At 45.4% G+C, this 26921-nt stretch overlaps 1 protein-coding gene across 3 annotated transcripts; it reads right to left on the bottom strand.

Annotated features, from left to right (window-relative positions):
- Positions 1-213: 213 nt before the first annotated feature.
- LOC306733299 (thyroid hormone receptor alpha-B) lies at positions 214-26921 on the bottom strand (the record flags this gene model as incomplete). Of its 3 annotated transcripts, XM_079214515.1 has the most annotated exons (9): positions 214-464; positions 2053-2311; positions 4292-4438; positions 10175-10380; positions 10599-10746; positions 11591-11691; positions 15095-15151; positions 15628-15689; positions 26866-26921. In XM_079214515.1, the coding sequence occupies 9 exons, from the start codon at positions 26919-26921 to the stop codon at positions 214-216; spliced, it is 1287 nt and encodes a 428-aa protein (XP_079070641.1). The 3 variants fall into 3 exon arrangements, with proteins under 3 accessions (XP_079070641.1, XP_079070642.1, XP_079070643.1); XM_079214516.1 differs by lacking the exon at positions 15095-15151 and having other exon boundaries at positions 11591-11712; XM_079214517.1 differs by lacking the exon at positions 15095-15151.

The following is a 26921-nucleotide window of genomic DNA, read 5'->3' as shown; positions in this document are numbered from 1 at the left end:
TGTTGCTGGTGTGTTGTTTCTGCTATTGTTGGTTCCAGTTTTTATCCTAAAACCACAGACTGTAAATGCGAGGTCGAGAGAAAAGCAGAGATGGCTCTCCCTCCGTCCTTTCCTCCCCTATTCCAAACGAAGAAAAAAAAGAAAAAGATGGCCCTTCCCATCTCCCAAAGTTTGCCCCGGGGCGTCTTCCTCGTCCCAAACGGCGACAGCGTGTCACACCTCCTGGTCCTCGAAGACCTCCAGGAAGAGCGGCGGGAAGAGTTCGTTGGGACACTCCACCTTCATGTGAAGGAAGCGGCTGGCGTGGCACGCCCCGATCATCCGCAGGTCGGTCACCTTCATCAGGAGCTTCGGCCAGAAGTGAGGAATGTTGTGCTTGCGGTAGTTGATGTAGTGCTCGAACGCCAGCAGGTACGTCTCCTGGCACTTCTCGATCTTGTCCATGCAGGTGAGGCCCGAACGATCTGGTGACGGAGGAGGAGGGAGAAATGAGTGCATAGTAAAGGATAAACTGTGTGGGCTTGGTTGCATTTTTGCATCCTTTTTAAAGCGACGGTAGCACTTTATAATAACTACACACTATTTAGCATTAGTAAAGCATGAGCAAACACTTAATTAATCATTTATAAAGTGTTGTTACAACATGAACACTCATTAGTAAGAAGCCCTATACGTCCTTAATAGTTGGTTTGCAATATAGATTACAAATGGGGACTCCATCATTTATAAAGTATGAAAACCCAATCATGAAATGCATAATAGTCAAGCTTATTAATCAAGAATAAAACATTAGCATGGACAAATCTGATGGCTTTTCTCACAAATTAGAGGAGTGGTCAAGTACTTGTAGGCGGGATTTGTGTGTTCAGGAAAATGCAGGTATAAATGCAGGGCTGTGTATGCAAATGTACATGTAAAAGATAATTAAAGGGGTGTTGGGGTGATTGTATTTTTTTTTTTTACTTTAATATTGTCTGACAAACCTCATTTTTTTATTTATGTGTAATGTTAATATATGAAAATGAATACAAATATATAAATGTGTTTATGAATTGCATACTAATGAGTTACTAATGAGTGTTCATGTTGGAATAATGCTTAATAAATGATGAATTAAGTGCTTTACTAATGCTAAATAGTGTGTACTTATTATAAAGTCCTACCAAAGTGGCAATAAACAAATGTTTCTGTTGAACTGTGTCAGCGACCTGAGGCAGCGCTCGCAATAAACGTGTTGCAGGGTGTCCTCTCACTCTTTTATAACCAAAATAGGCAGTTTCTAGGTTATTTACAGTAGCTCCATCGCCTCTGATTGGCTCACACGTTACTACTGATGAGCATGATTGGTGGAGGGTTGTCGGGGTTAACGAGTAAAAAAAACATCACAAGTGGATGTTTGTCATAAGGAGGGCCGTCCTCTCTAATTTTATTACAACGTACTAATTATTGGAGGGTATTTTATTCCCCCGGGGCCGATGCAGGCTGACTTTATGGACGGAATAAAAATTACAGATCTGTCGGACGGTGTCACGACCAAAGTAAGTGTTCACCTTAATGTTGACGTGGCACACTGATTAACAAGACGCCCGCTACACCTATAAACCTTTCACTAGGAAACTCCGTCCTCGGCCAGCGGAATCAGCATTAGACACATCCTCTCTTTATTTGCATCCTATTATTTCAAAACTCTGAGCACTTTATGTGACATGCATCCTAAAAATCCCCCCCTAAAAAAAGTCTCACGTTAAGAGCTGAGAGGGAAAGGCTTTTTAATCACATTTAGGATGGAATTTAGATTCCCTCCACTCAACACTGAATATGTATGTGGACTTTAATCTTCATGCCATAATTACATTCTGACTCACAATAGGCGACAATGTATACAGTGTAAAGCGGCGGGTAATGAATATGGACTGTCATGGAAATGTGTCTCCGAGGGCACAAAATTAACATTTACATTACATTGAGCTCAAACCGCGAGACGGCCGAGTGTGTGAGATTCGCTCCGCGGAGTCGTGCATAGATAAAACGGGATCTGAAGCCAACAACAACCTGAGCTCATGAGCAGCACGGACTGCAGCAGCGCCACCTCCGTGTCGTCCAGGTTGAACTGCGCCAGGCTCTTGCCGAGGTCGAAGATGGCGTCCGACACCACGCCCAGGCCGCCGTTCTTCAGCTGCTCGCGCTTCACGGCCATCTCGCCGCTCAGCGTCAGCGTCTCGCTCTCGGGGTCGTAGCGCATGGCGGCTCGCAGCGACATGATCTCCATGCAGCAGCCCTTCAGCAGAATGATCTGGTCTTCACACGGTAGCTGGTGGGAGAAAGGTTCTTATTATTAAACACATTTCAAGGCTGTGAACTCCAGAGATCGGTGGTTACGAGGAGAAAATTACTGTAAAAGTCGGGTTACAAGCCGCTACTACGTTCAGTGGGTGTCCCCGCTAGTTCCCCGCTGTAGCCAGCTAGCGCTGCTGCTAGTTCCCCCGCAAACTTCCGCTAGCTCTCCGCTAGCTCTTGCTAGTTCCCCGACAACCACCGAAGGTAGCGGGACCAGCCCCGGCTCGACGCCCGACTCGGCAGCGGGGAGCTAGCAGCAGCAGCGCTAGCTAGCAGCAGCAGGGAGCTAGCAGTAGCGCTAGCTTGCTACAGCGGGGACAACCACCGAAGGTAGTAGCGGCTTGTAACCCGGCTTTTACGGTACTGTGGATAACTTCAGTTACAGATAATGTGGTTGCTGGTTTTTTTCTTTCATTTTATGGAGCAACGGGAATGGAAGTGGGTCTGGATATTTTTTTATTGTTATTCTGTTTTTGATTCCGTTGCTTAATGCATTTCTGACTGATTCTTATCAGATGATTTATAGCAGCAACTTCATCAATAACCATATTTACGCTGCACTTTTCAAAAGCTGTGTTTAGAAAATGTTCACTCAACAATCAAATCATAGAGAGCAAAAGTCACTTTTTTAAGATAATGAAGATAAAGCTTTTATACTTTGGGACGAAATAGAATATAAGGAACAGATAGAAGATAATGAGGTATATTGTATTTTAGTAGATGTTTAGAGTAGATGACAAACTCCCCCTCCTAAAAAAAAATAGGCCACACAGACATAATTAATTTACAACAAAAAAGCCAAAATAAGATCTGCCCTGAATTATAACAGAACAAAAATGCACCCCACACACACACAGCCACAGACACACACACACAGACACACACAGACACACAGACACACACACACACACACACACACACACACCCACCCAGAGGGGAAAATATAAAACAAAACAAATGGATTTCTGGATATTCTCATGCATTCATACGCTGAACGCCATCTTAACACGTGACCTGGATGGAAGTCTGAAGCATTATAATGTATGATTTGAGATATATATATAAGTATACAGATGTTATGGAGAGAAAACAGGAGGACGGGCTGAAGACACTGGCGGAAATGTTTTTCCGCTGATGAACACAGATTATGACTAATACGCCCTGATTTACATGGATATTAGAATCTCTGGGTTGAAACCCATTTAATTAAATCTGCCGACTCCGGGTGTGCTGAACTAAAATCTCACCTTCGTGTCAGCTTGTTTCATATTTCACTGCTCTCGACTGCTGAGCAGATTAATTGGCATTAATTGGCTTGATTTGTCTTCTAAATGTGCACCTGGAGGTGCAATTTTTTTTTTGAGAAAAAGCTGGCTTTGTTTTCGTGCGTTCTTATCTGTAATTCACCGCAGTGGTACAAACAGGTTCTCTCTCACATCAGATCAAAATGCTTCTCCTTATATCTAATATAATCTATTAGATTGTGAAAGAAAGATAACGTAATAAACATGACTGATTATCTGCTCTAGTGTCTGGAATACTAAAACTCTGCGTCCTTATCGGCTGCCGTTTGATTTCTTCATCTCTAAAACGAACAGAACGTCCAGCAGCAGCAGCATCCATCAAAAATAATAAGAACATTTATATAACAGAACAATATAAATGAATTCAGTGTTTTTAAATATGCAGATTAAAGAAGAAGAAAAAAGTTTACTCCCAGTGCTCTCTGGGATTCATGTTCTCACAAACGACTTATCCTCTCAAGACTCTTTCTTTCTCACACACACACACACACACACACCCTGATAATTATCCAATCTACGGTCCCATTACACGAGCACAGCCAGAAGCACATGATTACATGTTGCTAATCAAGGCTGATTGTTAGCAGCAGCAAAGGCTTCTGGGTAGGGTTTTTACAAGCCGGATGTAATGTTCAAAGACCCGCACTCACCTCGGAGAACATGGGCAGTTTTTTGGCAAAGTCGACGACGCGGGTGATGGCAGGAGTGATGATCTTGGTGAACTCGCTGAAGGCCTCCAGGTCCACCTTGTCGCCGTCTGACGTCGGGGCGGCCGGGGACTGGCCGATCTTTTCTGGCTACGTTGGGGGAAAAATAAAAACGGTCGATTAGAAAGCAAAAGAGCCACTAGAGCGGTTATTATTCTTGTAAACAAATCCAGAGAAAAGACCAAACTGATCCCATTAATACATATTGTGTGTGTGTGTATTAAAGCCTGATATCTCTTCTTCCTCTGAGCCACAGAGCTCCATTAAAAACACATGAATGAGCCTCGCTGTTGTTGCTTCATCTCCATGAACTCTATCACACACACACACACACACACACACACACACACGCACACACACGTTCTTCTGCCACAAATACTCACTAGAGTACCAAATGTGAATTCATCCGCCGCTGAAAATAGTCCCCAACAAATGCTTTATTTCCTTTTGAGTGGAGCCACGTGAAAGCTACCAGATGTTTTAAAGCGCTCACTGGGATTTATTATTATTATTAAGACGTGTGTCTTCAGTTAACCAACAGACTTGGAGGGCTTTGTGTCAAAGACCGGTTAAGGAAGCAACAAAAGCAAAAAAAAAAAAAAGCACAAAGATAAAAGAAAAAGGGTACAAAAAGGATTGAATGCAGGGATCTTTTGACTGGAGGGGTTTCAATACTACTTGGTACTGGGTTATTTTGGTACCTTCAAAAGGTACCGAGTTCCGATATCCAACACTGGAGACATATTTTTAGGTGTTGGTGCCATCACGTGTGTGCAAAGTGTGTGTGTTTTAAATTAAAGAGCCCAGAAGAATAAAATAGGATTATAGGGAAGAATCAATAAGAGCGGTGCAGGGTTTAGAGGGCACAACGCAGTTTTAAACAGTTTTTATGGCCTTCACACAAAGTGCTCACTTGCCTTTGGGAGACAAATTAAAATCACTTTACCAGATAAGGAGGGCAGATTGTGCTCCGTGAGAGGGATGGGACGCATCACCCGGCTGATAGCGCTTCCTTAGAGGAGGACTGCGGCTCCGTGATACGTATGTTTACAGAGTCGGCCGAGGATATAACGCACTCGTCAATGTAAAAAAATACCTTCATTTGAGATAATAGTAGGAGAATTATCACCTCGCACGATGGACCATCAATCATAATCCAGAACGGGGAGGGACTAGTATGAATTTAAGCCAATCCTGTGCGAAGCAAGTGTGAACAATGTAAACAAGCGGAGCAATAACTTTGATGGACCGCGACTCTGGAGCCAAAACAAAGCCCTGGTTTCCCCCCCGAGTCGAGGTCAGCGGCGGGTTTTGTTCCTTCCACAAAAAGCAGAGCGAGCAGCTCGAACGCTTTATTGCTTTTGGTGTGATTTGCTGATATTGTGCGGTAGAGATTGTATATAATTATATAGATTCCAATATAATGGAACTAACTGGCACCAAAAAAAATACATTGGAGAAAAAAGACCCAGTTATTCGGGATAATGAACGGGAGCTTGTTGCGAGCAGTTTCATAGAGGAACTATTTTCTTTCCACCGAACCACATGAGGGAAGCGTGCATCTACACTGTATATTGACGTTTGGGGTGAACCGTCCCTTTAAGGGGTTGCTCTAAACTATTTTGGTGGAACATATTTTCTCACTTCCCTCCTGTGGTATCAAGGTTTTCAGATATTTGATATTTCTGTATATATACCCCCAACACAATGGGATGAAAACTCATCTTTTCCAGAAATTTAAAAAAAATTTAAATTCAGTTTTAAATGTCCTTTTCTCTCTCTCTCCAATATTCCATATACCTCCATTGCATCGGTGTGCCAGCAGGAATCTCAAAACCTGGCCCAAAAAATAAAATAATCTTTCTGCAGGGCGGGATGTGAGTGATTCTTCAAGACGTTTCATCTCAATTCGGTTTCGTTGGAGCTCGAGCAATTACACAAACGTGTAAAAGTGTTCGTGAACGTCCTCCACGTCTTTTCTTTCGGACTAATGCGATTTCCCCGCGGCTGTTGATGCACGTTTATTGAGCGCGTGGCCGTGTGGGCGGCGTCCAGGGAAAACACTCAGAGGCGGGAGCCTAAACATTGTGGGGAGATATCGTAAAACTCAATGTGGCTCAAGCATTCCTCCTCTGTCCCGTATAGAAGAAAAAGAAACAGTTTCTCAGAGTCCCAAAAGGGGCTGACGTTATTTGGACTGGCATGAACCAACAGCAGCACACTGGGAACCGGCAATCGACTGGGAGGAAACGCTCTTTTCCTGCAGCCTCATCAGTTACGCGGCGAGCTTCAACTGTTGACCTTTTATCAGACGGATTAGAGCCGGGGAGTTTGTTCCAGTAGAGGAACGAGGATCTCATCTGGCTCGGATGTTTCTACCCCTGTGCTCTGAACGCGATTAATAAAGATAATAGCGTTAAGCGCTTTGTTTTACATTATAGAACCATGGAGCCCCTTTAGTCCCCCCAAAAAATTCCACACACACTTTTCAAGACACTCCAGTGAAATATAAACATCTGAACCTCAGGTCGCTTTCTTCCGAGAAACACTGATATAAACATCTGGTAATAATACGCTCAGATTCAAACTGCACAAAATGTGAACTGCGTCACAAGATGATAACATCACCGTGTGACTGCAGAACTGCGCTTAATAAAAATAAAATAAAATGCTGATGTTTTTGAACGCCTAATTCTGAATATCTGCGTTCAACCAAAACCATCTGTCCTCCGAGCATCGAATCACACAAGGAGACTGATTTTAAGATTTAGTGGCTGAACATCGTGCAAGGTAGCTGCCTGCTTATTAGTCTATGTTTAACAGGAGAGTTACTAAGTATGACGGTCATGTGTGTTGTCGTTGTGTCTCAGAGGAGGAAGGCATGAAGACGGCTCGGTTTTGTATAGATGTGCTTTTGTTCGGGTTTCTACGAGACGAGGCTTGTTGACACAAACACTTTCACACAACTTCTATGCCCTGTCCAACACAAGTGGCAATAAAAAATAACCACGACGACTACTGGAGACATGCACAGACCCACACAGCTGTTTACGAGGAGAGAGAGGGAGAGGGAGAGGGAGAGGGAGAGAGAGACGGAGACTTTGGCAATACTGTCTTTTTTTGGAACATTCATGCCAATAAAGCACATTGAATTGTGAGACAGAGATAGAGAGGGAGGGAGAGACAGAGAGAGCGAGAGGGAGGGAGAGAGGGAGACATAGAGAGTGAGAGAGGGAGACAGAGGGAGGGAGAGACAGAGAGAGCGAGAGAGAGGGAGGGAGGGAGAGAGGGAGAGAGACAGAGAGCGAGAGAGAGGGAGGGAGAGAGACAACGAGAGGGAGGGAGAGAGGGAGTCAGACATAGAGAGAGAGAGAGAGGGGGAGAGAGGGAGGGAGAGAGACAGACATAGAGAGACAGAGAGAGTGAGAGAGGGAGACAGAGATAGAGGGAGAGAGAGGGAGGGAGACAGAGATAGAGGGAGAGAGGAAGAGAGAGGGAGGGAGAGGGAGGGAGACAGAGAGAGTGAGAGAGGGAGACAGAGGGAGGGAGAGACAGAGAGAGAGCGAGAGAGAGGGAGGGAGGTAGAGAGACAGAGAGCGAGAGAGAGGGAGGGAGAGAGGGAGTCAGACATAGAGAGAGAGAGGGGGAGAGAGGGAGGGAGAGAGACAGACATAGAGAGACAGAGAGAGTGAGAGAGGGAGACAGAGATAGAGGGAGAGAGAGGGAGGGAGACAGAGATAGAGGGAGAGAGGAAGAGAGAGGGAGGGAGAGGGAGGGAGACAGAGAGAGTGAGAGAGGGAGACAGAGGGAGGGAGAGACAGAGAGAGAGCAAGAGAGAGGGAGGGAGGTAGAGAGACAGAGAGCGAGAGAGAGGGAGGGAGAGAGGGAGTCAGACATAGAGAGAGAGAGGGGGAGAGAGGGAGGGAGAGAGACAGACATAGAGAGACAGAGAGAGTGAGAGAGGGAGACAGAGATAGAGGGAGAGAGAGGAAGGGAGAGAGGGAGGGAGACAGAGAGAGACAGAGATAGAGGGAGAGGGAAGGAGGGAGAGAGGGAGGGAGACAGACATAGAGAGACAGAGAGAGAGAGACAGAGAGCGAGAAAGAGAGAGAGAGAGAGAGAGAGAGACAGAGACAGAGAGAGAGAGAGTGAGAGAGAGAGAGAGACAGAGACAGAGATAGAGAGAGAGAGAGAGAGAGACAGAGAGAGAGAGAGCATTGTAACTTGCAGCTCTGGAGGCTCGACCAAATCATAAAACGTGAAAGACACGCAAGGCGTTAAAAAATAAAAAACGTGGAGCTCTTTAGTGTCGACAGAACGCCGTTTAAGCGCCCAAAGCGACGCGTGAAATCGTTGCTGATGAGCTGCATTCATCCACGGCCAGCGAGCGGTTTAAATGTGACACTTCACGAGGAGGAGGAAATAAAAGTGACGGGAGTCACATGACCTAGTCTTTTAAATCCCGGTTCTTGGGAGCCCTGCTGTAGAGACTTCGCAGGGTTAATAAAAAAACACGTTCCTTGATTCTACAATCTCAGAAGGGAGGTTTGTAAACACCTCAGATCCACTCTCGTTCTGGATTGAGCTCTGATGCTCAGAAACATCCTCAGCACGTTAAAACCAGAGAGATCCAGGCAGGCTCTCTGCAGACGGACATCTGGTGACTAGGAGGGATTATTTCTGCACGAATCTATATAATAAATTGTTCTTATTTATTTTTCGGAAAAACCCGACGATGCTTGATCTACTCGCCGCGGCCTAAAAGTCTCGGTTCATAAAGAAGACAAAATCATCTTCCCTTCATCCCAAAACCAGCCGGGTTTCACATCTTCCTCTTCTCCTCCTCCTCCTCATCACCTTCGTCATCCCCATCGTCCCAACGCCCGGCCACGTCCTTCTTGTTGCCTAGCAACTGCGTCCACAAGTGCCATCAACCCCTCTCCAGAATAATCCCCCTCATCACACCCACCAACAGCCAAACATATTTATATATATATATATATGTCTTTTTTTTTAACAATCATTTGTCCGTGAGCTCAGCTGTGAAGTTGTTAACGAGTGTTATAAATTTTGTAAAGTGCCTCAGAGGATCCAAGGGCCAAAAACACGAGGTCACTCGGTGTGTATGTGCTGTGTGTGACGGGGTCGGGACGGTCCGGGATCGATCCGAGCCTCCGGGCCCAGCAGGAAGTCGGTTTGAGAGAAACTCTCCAACGACTCCGCCAGCGAAGGATTCGCTTTCGGCTGAGATAAGAGAGGAGAGCTCGCGGGAAAAAGTGAGGGTAGACACAGCGGGACGGTGAGGGAGGTAAACACAGAAATGAAGACGAGGAACAGATTAAAGAGAAGAGAGAGTCGAGGTGTGAATGAGAACTATGAAGGGAATTAGGTCCGGTTAAGAGCCCAGAAGGATTACCATGAATACCCCCCCCCTCCTCTCCCGAAAAGACGGAGAGAAGTGAGGAATAAAGAGACGGAAACAGGCGGCAGGGGAAACAGCGATAAAGCCACAAAGGGCTCCACTCCCTCGGCTCCGAAATTATGAAGGGAAACCTTATCGTTTATGAATTAGCGCTGCGTGTTTGTGCGAGGAGATAATGGGGGCGCGGGGTTAAACGCAGGGGAAAAGCAGGCGCGACACAGTTTACAGGGAGAGATTACGTGTGGGTTTGCACTTTTAAAAAGGTGGAGCAACGTAATTCACAGTGGACTAACTGATTCATTTCTCTCACACTTTAAATCTTGTGTTTCAGCAGCCCTTTAAAGGGTTACTTCATGTTCCTGCAGGGTGGGACCTTGAACACATCATAGTTCATGCATATTTACCAGGAATTTGCGCTTCTGTTTCCAATGAGCGCCCTGAGCGTTGGTGTGGCGGTGGGCCTCCGTCACCAGGTGGATCACCTCCCACTCGCTGTCGGTGGGCTCCGGACGGTTCTGGAGGGTTTTCACCATTTCCTCCTTCTTGCGGCGCACCCGGTTCTCCTCGATCAGGCGCCGCTTAGCCACCCGCTTGGAGTCGTCCAGCACCACTAGTGGGAGGATGGAGAGAGAGAGAGCCAAGGAAAGGAAAAGCAAAAACAGAGATATATAATTAGTTTGCGTGTTGCCTGAAGTCTGCACATATCGTCTTCTGTCTAAAGTACATACGGCCCCTTCTATATGCGGGCGCATCAGCACACACATCATTTATCTACCTCTCTTCTTAAAAAAGCCTTTTTAAAAGCAGCGATGAAATAAAGACACTCACAGTCCATGGCCATGCCCACGGCGATGCACTTCTTGAAGCGGCACAGCTGACACTGGTTGCGGGTGATCTTGTCGATGATGCAGCAGCCATCGTACTTGCAGGAGTAGCTGGGGTGGAGGTTCTTTTGAATGGTCCGACGGAAGAAACCCTGCAGACGAGAGAGAGAGAGAGAGAGAGAGACTGAGACTTTGAGTCGGCCTGTTTGTTCCAGCGGGACTAACAAACCCGCGGGGAGACGTTTTAATTACCGCCGCCTCCTCCTCTGTGCGATAAAACTAATTCAGAGATGAAATCTTTAATCAAATCTGGGTCTGTACCTGATTTGCGACCAAATCTGAGGCAATTTGTCTACATGTTAGAATCCGTGTAGTCTAATTGCTGGAAGGCAAACGGCGTGGGAGTTTAGCTGAACAAATCAGAGCTGGAAATGGATTCATATCCATGAAATATTATTCGATTAAAAAAAGGAAGAAAGTGTGCTTTTGCTGAGTGACGACGCGCTGATTGCTAAATTAAGTTGTGAACATAAATGTGAAAAATGTATTTCTTGAGAGGTGGCACAATGAAGCAGACGTTAAATGCACCAACGGGCCGCTAAGCAAAAGGAGGCGGGGTCTGTGCCAACAACAAGGAGGCGGGCCGCGATGCAGAACGCGCGCTCAGCCCTCGTGCGCCCGTACGAATGAATTTGTACCTAATGTAAAAAACGCCGGTAATCCCTCCAGACGAGCCTCAGATATCGCATGTCACCGGTGAACAAAGACGAACAATCTGACAAAGCGACGAAGACAAAAAGCGAAGTGACAGTTGACTGACAGGTGTGTGTGTAAATATGTCCGTACGGCGCCTGTGACCTTGATGTGCGTTGACTTTGACGTGACGTGAGAAGCCTCGCATCAGGTTTTCTGGCAGCTCTTATGTGGGTTATGAATCTGAAACTCTGGGATTGCATGTGAGTGCATGTGTGTGTGTGTGTGTGTGTGTGTGTGTACCTTGCAGCCCTCGCAGGTAATGCAGCGGTAGTGGTAACCTGTGGCCTTGTCACCACACACCACACATGGCTCATCCTTTTCGAGGTAGCTGGGGATGTACCCTGAGGGAGAGAAGCAAAGATAACGGTAAGACAGATAATATTACAACGTATACATATGTATATACTGTATATATTTATATTTTGTTGTCACAACATCGGTATCCAGTCCTAAATCCCCCTCACCTTCTCGCTCGGCTCCACTCGACCGAGCCAGAGCGCCCCACCCTGTGCGCCCCACCCTGCACTCTCCCCTACACATTATTTCCACTCATCACCGCTGCGACTGTGGAAAAACTTCACACACTATCCGTCTCCAGCGAGCCGGAGTCGTGAGCGTCACCAGATGATGAAAAGCAACACTCTCCAGTCGATTTTTAGATGTCCCATGTGGTTGTATTGATTTTCTCGGCCAATGAGAAGCTTTGCTACAGAAGCCCCGAGAGGAAGGTGAGAAAAAATAATAATAATAATAATCTGGTGATACATTGTTGGTCTTACCTAAATAGTTTTTTATCCTTTCCTGTCTTCTCCTGTTTTTCTTTTACAGTGAAACGGAAACAAATACAGATTTTATTTCCAAAGATAACTTTTTTGCTGTGAAAAATGCTCTTTATTTGGTTTTTCTTTCTCTCTCCAGCTGATTTTAAATTTCTCAAAACACAAGGTACATTGTGCAAGTTATTTAAATAAAAAAAGTTGCCTGGAAGAAAGCTTGCTTCTAGTAACATTTAAAACATTGGGTAGTGGTGCATTGCTGCCTCTTGTGGCCAAAATGAGTATTACAGCAACAACAGAACTTTTAGTTTTTGCTGTTTTTCCGCATGCTTCAAGATATATTTTTTAAGGAGCTTATATATTTATATGTATTACAAAGATTATCCTTCTTAAATCATAAACACAGGAGCGAAAACCGATCAGACTTTAGACATTTGCTTTTTGTCCCTTTCCCCTCAGGGCTTCCGTAGAGGTTTACATGCGTCTTGTTTTGGTGATGCCTGAACTTTGAACCTTGACGTTGACATTCAACAGTTGGAGCTAGTTTTCTCTCTGACCTGCAGGGAAACACGATCAGCCCTTTCCCTGACGAGGTTAAAGGGATCCTGTTGAGTTCGTGACCCGTAGAACGTTTTCTCAAGCGGGTTCCCAGTTTGTCTCGCCGATTGTTTTTTCACGTCATTCCACTGACTGCCAGTTGGGGGCGGTAATGTGCCAAGAAAAACGTGGATGTAAACAATGGCCGATTTTATTTATTCAAAGATTTGTCAGGCCTTAAGGAATGCACATGTTTGTGATTAACTCTGAACAGAACATAAACATAACTTTTTGTTTTGTTAACCAAAACAAAAAAAAACTCAACAGGGCACCTTTAAATGTCCACAGATTATTTATTTTTTTAGACAATTGCAGACTATTCCAGACACATTTAGTACATTTTACTACAGGACTACAGCCTCCCTCCTGTTCTGTGTCTTCTTGTTAAAAAGTCTTCAATCACATATATAAACAAACCTCTAATACATGTGATCACAACATCACAGATTAGGTCTTTAATGTCGCTATAAATGGGTTTTAAGCAAACTAGTATAATAAGGTATGTAAGGGCCATAATAAACATATTATTATTTGCATTGTTCTCTCTCTCTGCACTCTTCTTCCTCCCTCTGCAGCCTTCCTTCTGCTTTAAACTGGAGACCAGGACAGTTTGTTCTTTTTCCACGCACTGGCTACAGGACCAGTGAGACGGAGGGAGGGGAGCGCACAGACACAGGAAATAGCAGATCGCCAGTCGTTTCAAATGATATATGGCAGAGACACGGGGAGGGGGAGGGGAGGGGATGCTCGTCTGCGAGTCACAACTTAATACAGAAACATGTGTGTCTGAACACACACACACACACACACACTCATACAAAGAGGCACTGGCAGATCTTTGTACACAGACATGTGTGTGTGTGTGTGTGTGTGTGTGTGTGTGTGAGACGTTCGCATGACATATATGCTAGTGTGTGTGTGTAAATGGAGGCGTGGGGAGAGCTGTGACTGGCAGTGTCAGTTGGGCTCTGCCTTTTGGCTTTGGGACAGACTTTAGAGGAGAGGGAGGGGAAGAAAAGGATGCTGGGAAAGAGAGAAAGGAGGAGGAGAGACGAGAGCGACATACATACATATATATATATATATATATATATATATATATATATATATATATATATATATATATATACATATATAATTAAAAAGCTCTTTGTTAAAAACCCAAGTTAAGTTAAAAACCATCATATAGGGACCAATGTCAGCTCCAGTGTGCTGAGGACTATGTTTGGAAGCCGAGCCCAAAATCAATACGTCTGCAGCTCTGTGGCTACTCGGCACTCCTACGACGGGCCCTGCAATATATCTCCATCGACAAAAAAAACACCTCCAGGAAAAAACTAAAACGGAAGGACAGTTTTTGCAAGATAGATATTTTGTCCCTCCACAAGTTTCTGGCATTGCGTTTTAATTAATGTGTGTAATCGGGGTGGTATGGATCGGGTCCCTGAAGGAGTCTTGAGATTGTTCCCCCGCCCGCCAGAGGTTCCTACATGACAACAGCACAGAGAGGTGACATCTGATACTGTAAACACTGACGACATCGGGGCACGGGGAGCTGGGAACAACAGCTGTGATGCCGACTCTAGTGCGCCCACTATGGCTGCGTTTATCGGCTCTTTTCCTGAATGGCACTCCAAAAAAATTAATAAAAAAAAAACGTCCATCTGTTACTATAAAAAAAGAGTTGAATTACAGAATTAACGTATGACTGAAATGGACTACAGCTGCATCATTTATTTTTGCCTCTAAAAATGCATACAATATTTTGAAGGTTATTTTGAAGGCTGCAGGCTGCATATCAGGTTTAGGTTTTTAATGAATATCCCAAAGAAGTAGAAAATACCAACGTTTGGCATGCTTATTTATTAAATTAACTAATTAAATACCGGATTAATTCTTTCTTAACGCTGAATTCGTTGATGTTTGCCACTAGGTGGCAGCAGAACAAGCCGGAGTCGTATGAACTTGTTTGCTCACACATTAGCTAACATTTCTACCTTTATTCAGAAAGAATATTAGATATTAGCCACTTGCAGCTATTTTAATGCTCTGAATGTTGTGCATCGCTCCTTTAATGACGCAATTCTCTGCCGGTTTGTCACAGAGCATTTAAATATGTCAGATAATCTTCCGTCTCTCAACTGATTCACTAATCCTTTCAACACTTGATTCAGTCGTCTCAGAGTAAACTGGATTATTTTGCGTTCACATTAATATATCTCTGTCATGATTTGACATTTCCTGAATTGAGCATGACCCCTTTAGCGCCCCGCTAGAGCGTCCGAAGTCGGGTCGAGTGTCAAAATGCCATGCAGGATTGTTATGTTGGTGTTCCTCCCACCCTGCCTCCATCACTATCACTCTCTCTTACCTTCTTTATTCGCTTCTTTCAGCTCGAGGGATTTGGAGCTGTCACTCAGACAACGTGCTGCGTCCAACAAGAAAGCAGACAGAGCACAAGGCTTTCGTTTATTGATGACAGATGCCAAGATGTTTTTACTTTTTTTCTCTCTCTCTCTCTCTCTCTCTTTGGAGGTGACAAATCGAAAGTGCAATGCACGCGAGAGGCAGCAGTGAATCATGTAGCGCTAGCTAGCTTCTGTGCACTCACTCAACTGCATGCATTCAGTGAGGTGAGACTGACAGCGACAATATTGCTTTTCTAAAAGGAATTCAAAAGTGCATTCAAATATAGCTGAATGAAATGCAGGGGCATTTGGAGAGCTTTTATTCTCGGAGAGGAGAGGAGTATTTCTAAGGAGACTTACAAAATTCTGACTTCATTCACACTTCAGGTACGAAAGTGGAGGTTTGATTCCTAGCTGCCACTTTAGAGTGTCTCTCTCTCTCTCTCTCTCTCTCTCTCTCTCGCTCTCTCTCCCCTCCCCCCCATCAGTTACTCACCAGTCATACTCTTCAAGGAACATTGGCTGTTCTTCCTCTTCCTTTTTGGGCCATTGAGCCACCTGGAAGATTGCAAAAGAGACAAAGCAGAAAGACACATATGTAAAAATGCATGTAAATAGACCCACCACCTGCCAGCAGATTCAATATTATCATTGGACGGTCAAATTTCTGACGGGCCTTGAAGGAATCGTGTGTAACGAACAACTTGTGACCAAAGCGAAGCTTAGAAATTAAGATATTTCGTAAAAAAAAAAAAATCGTCATTTGTCTAATTTTAAATGTCGCCAAAAATAAACCGAACTTCATGATTTTTTTTTCTGCGTTCCTCAGCGTGAACTGGAGAGCCGTGATTTCACTCGGCTCAGAAACAGTCATGTGACAAACAGTCAGTGAGTAAACTGCCGAAAGGTTGTACAAATAGTTCAACATGTATAGAACGTGGAGCCCTTAGTTATGGTAAATAATGTATATAAAGATACATTTTGTGTTTTTTACCAATGTTTGTAAAAACAATAATACAAAATATTCAACACGCTGCACAAAGGCCATGTTGATTTCCCTCTACTTTTATATTGCAGTGAAAAACAAGCCACAGTGAGTAAATGTGCAAAAAAAAAACATCTATGGTTAAAGGTGCACATTGCAATCCGAACTGGATCGACCAGAAAAGCTGTCTGAGCAGTTGGGCAACATTTAAATGTAACAAATTGCTCAACGACAAGCTAGAAGGTCAGCGTGGTCCACGACTCCCTGCTACATCAAACCGCCCGGCAAAAGGTTACAGACAAATGCGTTTGTCCATCGGCTCCACAATCGAGCTCACGAGAACGCTTATGAACACCTGGTGTGAATATAAAAGGACCGTGATGAGCTGGCATTTTCCTGGTTAGTGCATCCAGGTACAGAACAAATGTCATCTATGACAGAGTTGGAACATACAATAAAATAAACCAAATGTGCGACTCCTCTGGTTGTATAGAAGTCTATGCTTCATGTGTTGAAGCTGCATTCTCTCTCCTGACCATCAGGGGGCGACTCCTCTGGTTGTATAGAAGTCTATATAAATGACTCTACTTCTCTCTTGATTTATTCCCTCAGTAAACATTGTAAACATGAGTTTATGTCTCAATCTCTAGTTTCAAGTCTTCTTCAATACAGCATGATGTTCATTTAGTAAATTATGGTCACTTAGAGTCAAACAGACCATAAAGCAGGGGATGCTTTGGGGGCGGGGCTACAAGGTGATTGACAGGTTGCTACCACGGTGCTGTTCGGTCGAGGAGTTACAACCCTTTCACAGTTTGTTCTCAGTTCTTTAAGTTAAGTAACATTTTAGTCTTGGCTCCACCCTCTTATCACTTCTGGTTGCAATAAAACAAAAAAGCAAGATGCCGACGCTCAGAACACTTCTAAGACACAGTCATCGGGGTACACTTGCAAAACCAACACAATAACAGACCGAACACAAAGACCACGACTCAAAGCAGCGTGCACTCAGAAACACAGCAGCGGCCGCACCGACACATGTGAAAGGCATGTAAAGCCCAGATGGGAACTGGCTGCTCTGAAGGGAATTATGAAAGCGAAGAGATGAAGGAGAGAGAGACTTAAGTAGAGGAGGGGAGAAGAAGAAGAAAAAAAAAGAAAGCATTTCTGAAAAGAGAGTGTGGGAGAGAGAGTTGGTGAGTGCGTGATCCCAAGAGTCCAGCTCTCTGTAGCCCACAGCCCTCCTCCCACACCAGGGCCCTTTAATCCCGGCTCCAGGAGCGGGAGCAGGGCTCCATTAGCACCAGAAATAAAATCAAGTTCCACGCTGGAGATGCGACGCCGGTTGGCCGCCTCTGCTTTGCGAAGTCGCACCAGAGAGAGAACGTTAGTCGCCGTCTGAAGGAACGGTTTCTAATGCTGCGCCTTCTGTCTCTGAACCAAAGGTCTGAGGATTATGAAGCCCTTTGTGTCACAGTATTGGGTTGTTTCCTGTTTTATTTTGAAGTAATTGTCTCCTGTGTCTAATCACCTGCAGTCCAACAGGGTTTAAATACACAGAGAAGGTGCAGGTGATTAGACACGGGAGACAATTACTTCAAAATAAAACCGGAAACAACCCAATACTGTGACACTTTGTGATTGGACGATATACATCTAAAAGACAAACATCATCTCCCAACTGAACAATATATACAAAAAATGCCATAAGGTAGTGACTATAGTGTATACTACGTAATTTAATTAAAACAATATCTTTATTTAAATCCAGTATCAGTATTGTGACATGAATACTTCAGTGAATAATATCTTCCTCGCATCCAAACTCTCAAAAAAAAGCTAATTTGCATACAAAGTGGAAATAAAAACAAAACGAAACACATGTTAATATTAAAAACTACGTCTGAAATATTGCCTCCAAACATTTCTTTTGTACAAAGAGGTAATTACGCAGTATGTGTGTGTAGATAATGAATCCATTGCATTAGAATCCACTTTGGGACAAACATGAGGTTCAAAAGGTTTCTACAGCCTTCAGCTCTGAGTATCTCTTTCATTTCTGTTGCACTTTGCATGCTGGGAAAACACGCCTTCTCCAAATACAGTATGCAAACTGACATTATCTTCTGATTGGTCGCTTCACAATATGTACCATGGAACTTGAAAGCGGCGGTGGAAAAACCTGGACTCCAGTCACTCTAGTGCAGGAAAACATATTTATGTTTCCACGTTTTCATGAAGCGATTTAATGCAAAGTGACTCAGAGGGGTCGAAAGCTCTGGGAGACTCTGTTCACGCTCGGTCCTGAAGCGGCACGGTGGACGGTCTGGGATCGCAGTCGCGTGAACGCAGATAAATGGACCCGTACAGCGCTTTTCTAGTCTTCCGACCGCTCAAAGCGCTTTAACACTACGTGACATCATTCACCCACTGATGAGAGGAGCTACCATGCAAGGTGCCACATCAGCATTATCAACCATTCATACACCGTAGGCGCAGCTACGGGAGCAATTTAGGGTTAAGTGTCTTGCTCAAGGACACATCGACATGGGCTAGCGGAGCCGGGGATCGAACCGCCGATCCTTTGACTCACCACTGAGCCACAGTCGCCCTGTGATGCGTCCCCGACGTAACGGGAAACAGGCCACGAAATAGTTTTGATCCCTTCCCCTTCCTTCCTCTTCCTACAGACTACCGGCACGTGTCATTGCTTCTGGACGGCTCTCAACATGGCGACGGCTGATTTCAGTGCAGCTCACGCGGCTAACCAGGGGGTGGGAGGGCGGGACTGAAGGGTGCCTCCTCGACTTCCTCGATGCGAGCCAGTGGGGTACGCTCACGTGCTAACATGCACTAAAAGCTCTGATAACAACACACACACACATACACACACACACACACACACGGAGGGAGAGTGACTTTACTCTCTGCTCAGGTTTACTGCACCATTTCTGCTCTCGATCCCATGTGCTGCAACAACAACAACAACACTTTGGGTTTTTGTAAACATAGGCGATAAACGTGTTTATTTGCATAAAGAGCAGGGACGTGGGATCCAATCTCACTCCGTCACTGGAGAGGCTTCTCTCTTAAAACCAGCATGTTTTATGCCATTAAACGGCTCTTTTGGAAACACAACGACACGATTGCCTGTTAAGTTCAGGAGTTGCTGTAATCGACGCCTTCACGTTTTTTAGCCTCGGCTTAAAGCGCCGTTTTGTTCTCGGTTATTGTTCCCTTTGCCCTTTTCAGATAGCTTAACGGGCAGTAAATTAAGCTCTCAAACCGCCGGTTGAGACGAAGCCCGATTAATCGTGATTGTAGCGCTGGCAACTTCTTATTAGAAACCCATCTGAATGGCGGGATACAGTGTTCCTGCCACGGTGAGGAGGGATGACAGCTGACATGACGAGTGACGGAGTCGAGCTGCTCACCTGTGAAGCGACACAACAACAACAACAACAACAAGGTGCACATTTCACAACGCAAAGCGGCAAAGTTCTTTCCCCTTCGAAGGTAGACGTCAGCAGAAAGAAGAAAAAAAACTGAATTAAAGCTGCCACAGCGGCATAAAAGACAAGGCGGGTTTTTTCCACTAACTGCCACTCAAAAAGGTAAACATTCTCTCCCTCTGCCAACCGGCTCCCACATCACAGGACTGAGCTGACAGCGACCTGACAGCTCAGTCCTCCTCCCCCGACGCGGCGGCACATTGTTTAAGATGGAAACACAGGCCGAAGAGGATGAAAACAGACGCGGCAGAAGATTTACAACCTGCCACATGTTTGACTTTGGTTCCCATCCCCAAAAACCTCAGCCGAGCTGCCTTCACGCGACAGCCACAGAATGTGGCGCGGCGTGGGATTGAATGATGAGACGGTCACACGGCTCCAGGTCTCACCCTCCATTAAGATCAATCCCAAAATAGCACTAATGAAAATATTAGCACTGTGGCAGCGAAAGAAAGAAAAAGAAGAGCTTCGCACTCTTGGCGGAGCCTCAGAGTTGCTTTTCACTACTCTGAGAGTTCTCAGTGGAAAGACTTAAAGAGATGCATGTCAAGTGGCCCAACAGGCGAGTGAGAAGGAAAACGCCAAAAACAAAGATTAGCTTCTCGCCAAAACATGACGGTTTGAAGCCGCAAACAAACACACGGAGAACATTCCCGTCTGCGTTTATGTGAAGGAGCAGGCGGGATGTGGAACTGTAAATCACGCAGCCGGTGAACGCAGAGGCGAGAACGCCCGCGGATGAAAGCATCATCGTGCATAATTGAATACCTTTTTTTTAATGGAATGTGAGGTTTTTTTTTTGCAGGTTAGGGCAAGACGCCCAAAGCAAACGTGCGGCGCAGGCATACCACGGAGGAGCGCCTTTTAATCTCCAGCTCCCCGGGACGGGACGAGGATTGCAACACACCACTAAACACACACACACAAAGTCCCCCCCCCCCACACACACACACACACACTGCGACTGCGCTTCTCTCGGCAACCTGAGCCAACCCTTTACAGACGCATGCACATACTGTACTTTCCACTCGGCATGAAACTAAACTTGACATGTCGGAGCAATACGATTCCCTCCTCCCCCCCAAACGTCTGTGCAGAACATGCACAGGTGTTGCACAACCAAGTGCACACACACACACACACACACACACACACACACACACACACACAGACAGACAGAAAGCCCAAAACCGAACACGAACACGCAATACGGAGCAGAAGAGTCAACAACTAGCCAAAAAAAAGATGACAGGGGAGGAAAAGAGGAACTTACAGCGCTGACCCGAGGACGCAGTGGGGCTGTAGAATATGCATGGCCGTGCCGGGCCGTGCCGGTTGGAGTTGCAGTTGCAGGTGAGCAGCTGCTACACAGCCCTGGTGCGTGGACTCGGTCTGTGTCTCTCTGTCTGCGTCCCTCTCTCACACCCTGATGTCTCTACCAGTTGTGCTATGTTTAGCCTGCCCACTCAAACACAGCCAGCCTTCTCCCTCCCTCTTCCTCTAATCTGTGAGACTTTCTCGCTCCGCTGCCGGCACTGCCCCCGTTCCCGTCCCCCCCCCCCCCCACCCTCCCTCCTCCGCTCTGATTGGACGGCAGCCAGCTGCTCCACCTGCGACTCTGACAGAGCGATGACATGTACAGTAATTGCCCCCCGCCTCCTCAGGTAACCGAGAGCTCGCATGAGACTTTGACTATTTCAAGACGTTTTTTTTCTTTTAAGGCTGGAGCCGCCGCCCACAGAGGACTGAGTGTCCTCGCAGATAGTATCAGGACGCGTGTTTGTTGTTGTTGACAAATCCTGTGAAAAGACAACGTGTTTTCATCAGATCCATCAGATCCTGCTGCAGAACTAAATACAAAATTAATAAAAATAATACAAATAAATATACATAAATAAATGCTTACAAAAATAATATATATATATATAAAAAAAATAAATGTATATATATACAAAATGAAATAATAAAAATATACTACAAAATTATTACAAGAAAAACATTATATAAAAAAATTGCAAAAAGAAAATAGTTAAATTTTTTATTTTGGGGGTCTCCGAAATTACTTCAATGTGCTCAAACAAAAACAATAAATGTCTCTGTAATTTATTTTCTCCATAAAACATATGTCGCTGTTGTTTTTTTAGATAGATACACAGACATGTGCGTTTTGGTCGTTTCATGGCATTTGTTGAGAATGAAAAATAAAGAAAATGGATATTACCTTCTGATTAAAAAGGTAAATCCATCCTTCCTTGAGCCGTGTGCAGCGATGCACACGGTTTGGGTTTCAGGTCTCATGGTTGGGAGCGTTCTACCTCACTGCTTACACAATGCAAGTGGATGGAATTTCACTTGTGGCGCTCAAAACAATGAACATTTTACAGGAATGTCCCGGTTACACAAGAAATACCCACGTCTCCCTAAACTACGTGTTGCTGTTGAGCTTCTTTGTTGTGTGTTAAATGTCACTTTTCTTGCTGTGATCGCCTCCCTTGTGTTTTGGGTCGGCGCCAGCCGGCCAGCAATCTCACATTTGCAAATAAAAAAGCAGAACTATGTGCATGGCACGGCTACAGGTGAGAGGTGAGAAGAGAGAAATATGTCAGGTATGTGACGTTTTAAGTGAAAAAAATGAAAAGAAAAGAACTGAGAGGCACCTGCTCTGGAGCTCATGCATTAAACACTCAGAACAATACAAAGAGACACTAGTGCACAGCATTATATCCATAACGGCGTCTGAATGAGGCCCCCTGTGCTATGTTGGGAGCGCTACACTGGCCTATTGTTCAGCATGCATGCTACGGGCCTACAGCTGGGCCTGCGCTATACATCCACAGCTAATGGACACTTTGTTCCCTCGTGTATCCCACCACTGTCTAAATTACAGGCCGAGCCAGAAGGGGGACATAGAACGCCACCGAGAAAACTCCCTCTGTCCAAATACGCCAGTTTACGGCAAACCCACACAATTAACCCATGAACACGGAGGCCAAAGCCTCGAATATATACAGCTCGCAAAGAAACTTAAAAACAGACACGGCTACATGCAGGCCTGTATTTAGCTGCATTTAGGTCACAATAACCTAAATGTGCAGGGTTCATACACATTCTGACCAAGGGATTTCCATGACTTTTCCATGACTTTAAACCAAATTTGAGAGAGACAATAGTTTGATTAAAAGAATAAACATTTATATAGATGCCTGTATGTATGCCTGCTTATATTTTGAGTCTTTCTTTTCAAAGCATATTAATGATTTCAAACTCAGCGTAAATGAACATCATGAACACATGAATATAACACATTTACATGACTTTTACTAAACTTTTGGGATTACATTTTTTTCAAGGACTTTTCCAGGCCTGGAAATAACCATTTTAAAACTCCATGACTTTTCCAGGTTTTCCATGACCATGAATGTGTTTAACCCCGCAGCCAAATGTGAATGTATAAAAACCATACATGAAAGAAATAAAAAAAAATACATGTTAAGTTTAAATAAATAAAAAGATGTTTTAACCAGTCAGGTTCCCTCGGCTTTGAATCCTCTGGGTGTGGGCTTCGATGCGACACAATCGGCGTGTAGATTAACTATCAATCATCTGCAGCGGGCGCATCTCAATGTATAGCTGCTTATCTCTGTATTGCATGTTCTCTTGTTTACCAGAAAACATGCACACACCAAATCACACACACACACACACAGGGATCACGGGACGCTGAAGAACCTGATGTTTTTTTTTGCATAACGGCCTCTTCATGGTCAGTGACACAGCACAACATGTACTGGACCAGTGATTCCAGAGCAGCGTAGCGTACTGAAATGTTTTAAACCTTTAAAACCAACAACCTTCTGGAAATGTGCTCACAAATGTTGGAGATGGGAACTCGCAGCGGAACTTCTCTCGGACGAATCACAGGAACAATAATTGACGAAAGGAGCTAGACAGTGTTTCAGTTAGTGACTCTGTGAGCAGACTGCACACACACACACACACACATGCACGCGCACGCGCACACACACACACACCTGCTTCTCTCTCTCTCTCTCTCTCTCTCTCAATTTGCCACTTGAATCTAACACACACACAATCCTGCCTCTCTCTCTCTCTCTCTCTCTCTCTCTCTCTCTCTCTCTCTCCCACAAATGACATTTTCAAACACCCAGGAACCTTCTCGGCGTATGCAATGCAACGCGGTGCAGCGCCGACTCGCCAGGGAGCCGTGTTATTGTTTCAACACGCGGTCGCTTCATGTTTTACACCTGAGGCGTGTTCTGTATGGACACATCCATACAGAACACGCTGTGTGTTTATCACACAACAGACCTTCATCTTCAGACCCACAATACCGGTACGTACAGTTTGTCTCTCTCACTGACGCTCAATATGAAAGGATCTCTCAACAAACGAGGAACCGGCGGCCTTCCTTGACTGTATGTCAAGGGAGGATGAAAGAAAAGAAAGTAATGATGCATTCTAGATTCATATGTGGAAAGGATCACATCCCCGCCCCGCGTGTCAAGATGTACGTCTGGCAGCTTGATCGTCACACCTGATGCACGGACAGGTTCCAGTCTGCAGATACCGCAGAGTTATTATCTCACGCCTCGTGCTATTTCCAGATCGTACCTGTGGAGAGCACAAAGGTCTGAGGAGTGCGTGACACGTCTAATGCACGGAGAACATCGTGTTCAAACCGCCGTCTTATTGGCCCGGCAATTAAGCACATAAACAACAAAGGTGAAGAAAGATTCCTTGATAACAAAGCAACACACACACACACACACACACACACACACACACACAAAATTAGGCTGCTGCCTCTCTCTCTCATTTAGTTGAATTTGCCACTTGAATCTAACACACACACACACACACACACGCACACACACAGACAATCCTGCTTCTCTCTCTCAATTTGCCACTTGAATCTAACACACACACACACACACACACACACCACTATGGCGCAAGCCTTCTGCTGCTGTCAATGCAACACACTGCAAGCCGCCTTGCGTCAGCCGTGGTGACATGTGAGCAGCGGTGACGCAAGCCGCAACTTACACGCCTCCGTTTGAACTCGACCCAGCATGCCGTGCGGCGCGCGACAATGCGTAGCGTCCTAATGAGCCACCGAGAGCTTTCTTACGGAGGAGCCGAGCGACTCTAAGGAGCGCCGAGCTTTTGAGGGTTTCGGCAGCTCGGGAACGGAGAACCTTTCACATTCACGCGAAGGGCATCTCCAACAAGCAGGTGTTCTATTCCCGGCCCGCGTGGCGGGACGTGTAACTATAGCATCGCTTCAAAGAGCCGCCGGTGGGGCTTCAAAACAAAAGGGTGACAACGTGCAGACGGGAGGGGGCAGAGATTTAAACACCGAAAAAAGCCACCGTCAGCCCCCCCGAGAGCTTTCACTCTTTGTGCTTTTAATTACACCGAGAGGTGCAGGAACACAAGCGGAGATGCGCAGAATACTCGCACCTATAAAAAAAGAAAAAAGGAAGGCCGACGTATGGGCGCCCCCTCCCCTAACCGTGTCCGGGGCCCCTGCGTCCGGGACGGCACCAACTGTCCCCCGGCCCCCGGCGGCAGAGCTGTTAATCCCCTGACAGGTGCTCATGTTAGCCGAGGAATCCTCGCAGGCTCCGGCGGCTTGACTTTCTTCACACGCGCTCGTAAAGCAGCACATGGAGCCGGCTAGTCTCTCCATGACATCCCTAATGACATCCACTCATATGGATTTTATTATTATTATTATTATTATTATGACAAGAGATTCCAGTTGAACTGCGGCAGTTTGGCTCTGAGTTCGGATGCTCCTCTGGTCCACTGAAAGTCGTAAATACTACAAGTCGTAAACAGAAGGGCTGTGGTTTTCAAATAAATAAACAAGGCAATAAAGCTCTTCTGCAACAATGTAAATACGCTTCGTGGGTTAAACGCTGCTTCACGTCTACGCGTCCGTGTTCTTCCTAAACATCCGACACTCAGACTTCCTGATCCCCAGAAGGAGAGCTCACTGTTATTCTATGTTAAGGGTCATTTTCATATCTGTAAAACCTGCTTGCTCAGGTTTTTTGTGTCTTTTAAATGGGTCCATTATTGAGAGAGACACTCCTCACCTTCAAAGCACGTGCACTAAAAGTGCTTCTTTCTATCAGAGTGTTATGGCAAGTGTCTGATAACATTATGGAAAAGACCCCACGGTTCTTTTTCCCTTTCCCTCTTTTCGCTTGATGCTTGTTATCGTGTGCGAGAGGCCTCTGATCTGAACGTCCACGTTATCGGAAATCGTGGAAATATTGTCGACGATCCTTTGAGATGACGCTCGGCCTCCGACGCGTCGCGGCCTTCAAACATTTATAATCACGGTCGCTGCCGTCTGCGGCGTTCTGCCTCGGAACTGGATACCGTTTTCAGAAAAGTTTCCCTTTTAAATGAATAAAAAGGTAATTTATCCGTTTCTCCGTCCCATGAAACTATCATAAGAGTTCTGTAACTGAACTGAGCTCTCCTCCCAAAGCCGGAGCAGATTGATACGCACTGATAAGGCTTTTCTTTCAGCCGGAGGCACCTTCCACACACGGAGGGCCTCTTCCTCCCCGGTGGCACCGCGCTCTATGAGAGAAAGCCTCCATTCCACTAATATTATGTTTTCATTTATGAGAAAGGGGCTTAAACAGTGCCGTGTTTGTTTGTGTTCGGGTTGCTTGACTGGTTCTGCTCCTCGAGGGCTGGAGGAGCGGCGGGGTCAGATGTGGCTGTAAGCTCACTTCTCTGGAAAACAATCCAGACCAGAGGAGAGCGGCGGCGGCGAAAGAAGAAAAAAAAAAAAAAGCTTTTGTTTTTTAGCTTGTCTGGAGAGAAAGAGAAAAAAATAACAGAAAGAGCCATGAGAACGATCCGGACGATAAACGGGAAGGACTGAAAACTCCCAGAATGCCTCTCGGGCGTCCTCAGAAGACCTCCTCCATACGTAACGCCGTGGCGCAAGCCTGCTTCGTTTCAGGGAAATGTTTACATCAGGGAAGACACAGAGCGGGAAAACGACGACGGCACTCGAGGCAAAGCTTCGGAGTGGCGTGTTTTACTTTTAAACATTGCACAGACCAACGTGGAGCAATGCGAGCCCAGCAACACAAAGAACTTTTGAATAAGCGGACAGTTTGCTCTGAAAGCATCGGGAAACGTTTGTGTAGAAAAGGTCCATAAAAGCTCAAATGTGCCGACTCACCGTTTCTCCTCTCCCTCTGATGGGTTAGGGTCCGGCTCCTTGGACACGAGTTCCAT

The sequence above is a fragment of the Taurulus bubalis genome, assembly GCF_910589615.1.
Source record: "Taurulus bubalis genome assembly, chromosome: 2".
Classification (NCBI taxonomy): domain Eukaryota; kingdom Metazoa; phylum Chordata; class Actinopteri; order Perciformes; family Cottidae; genus Taurulus; species Taurulus bubalis.
The sequence above is the reverse complement of the archived record's forward strand: the minus strand, read 5'-3'. Positions and strand labels throughout refer to the sequence as shown.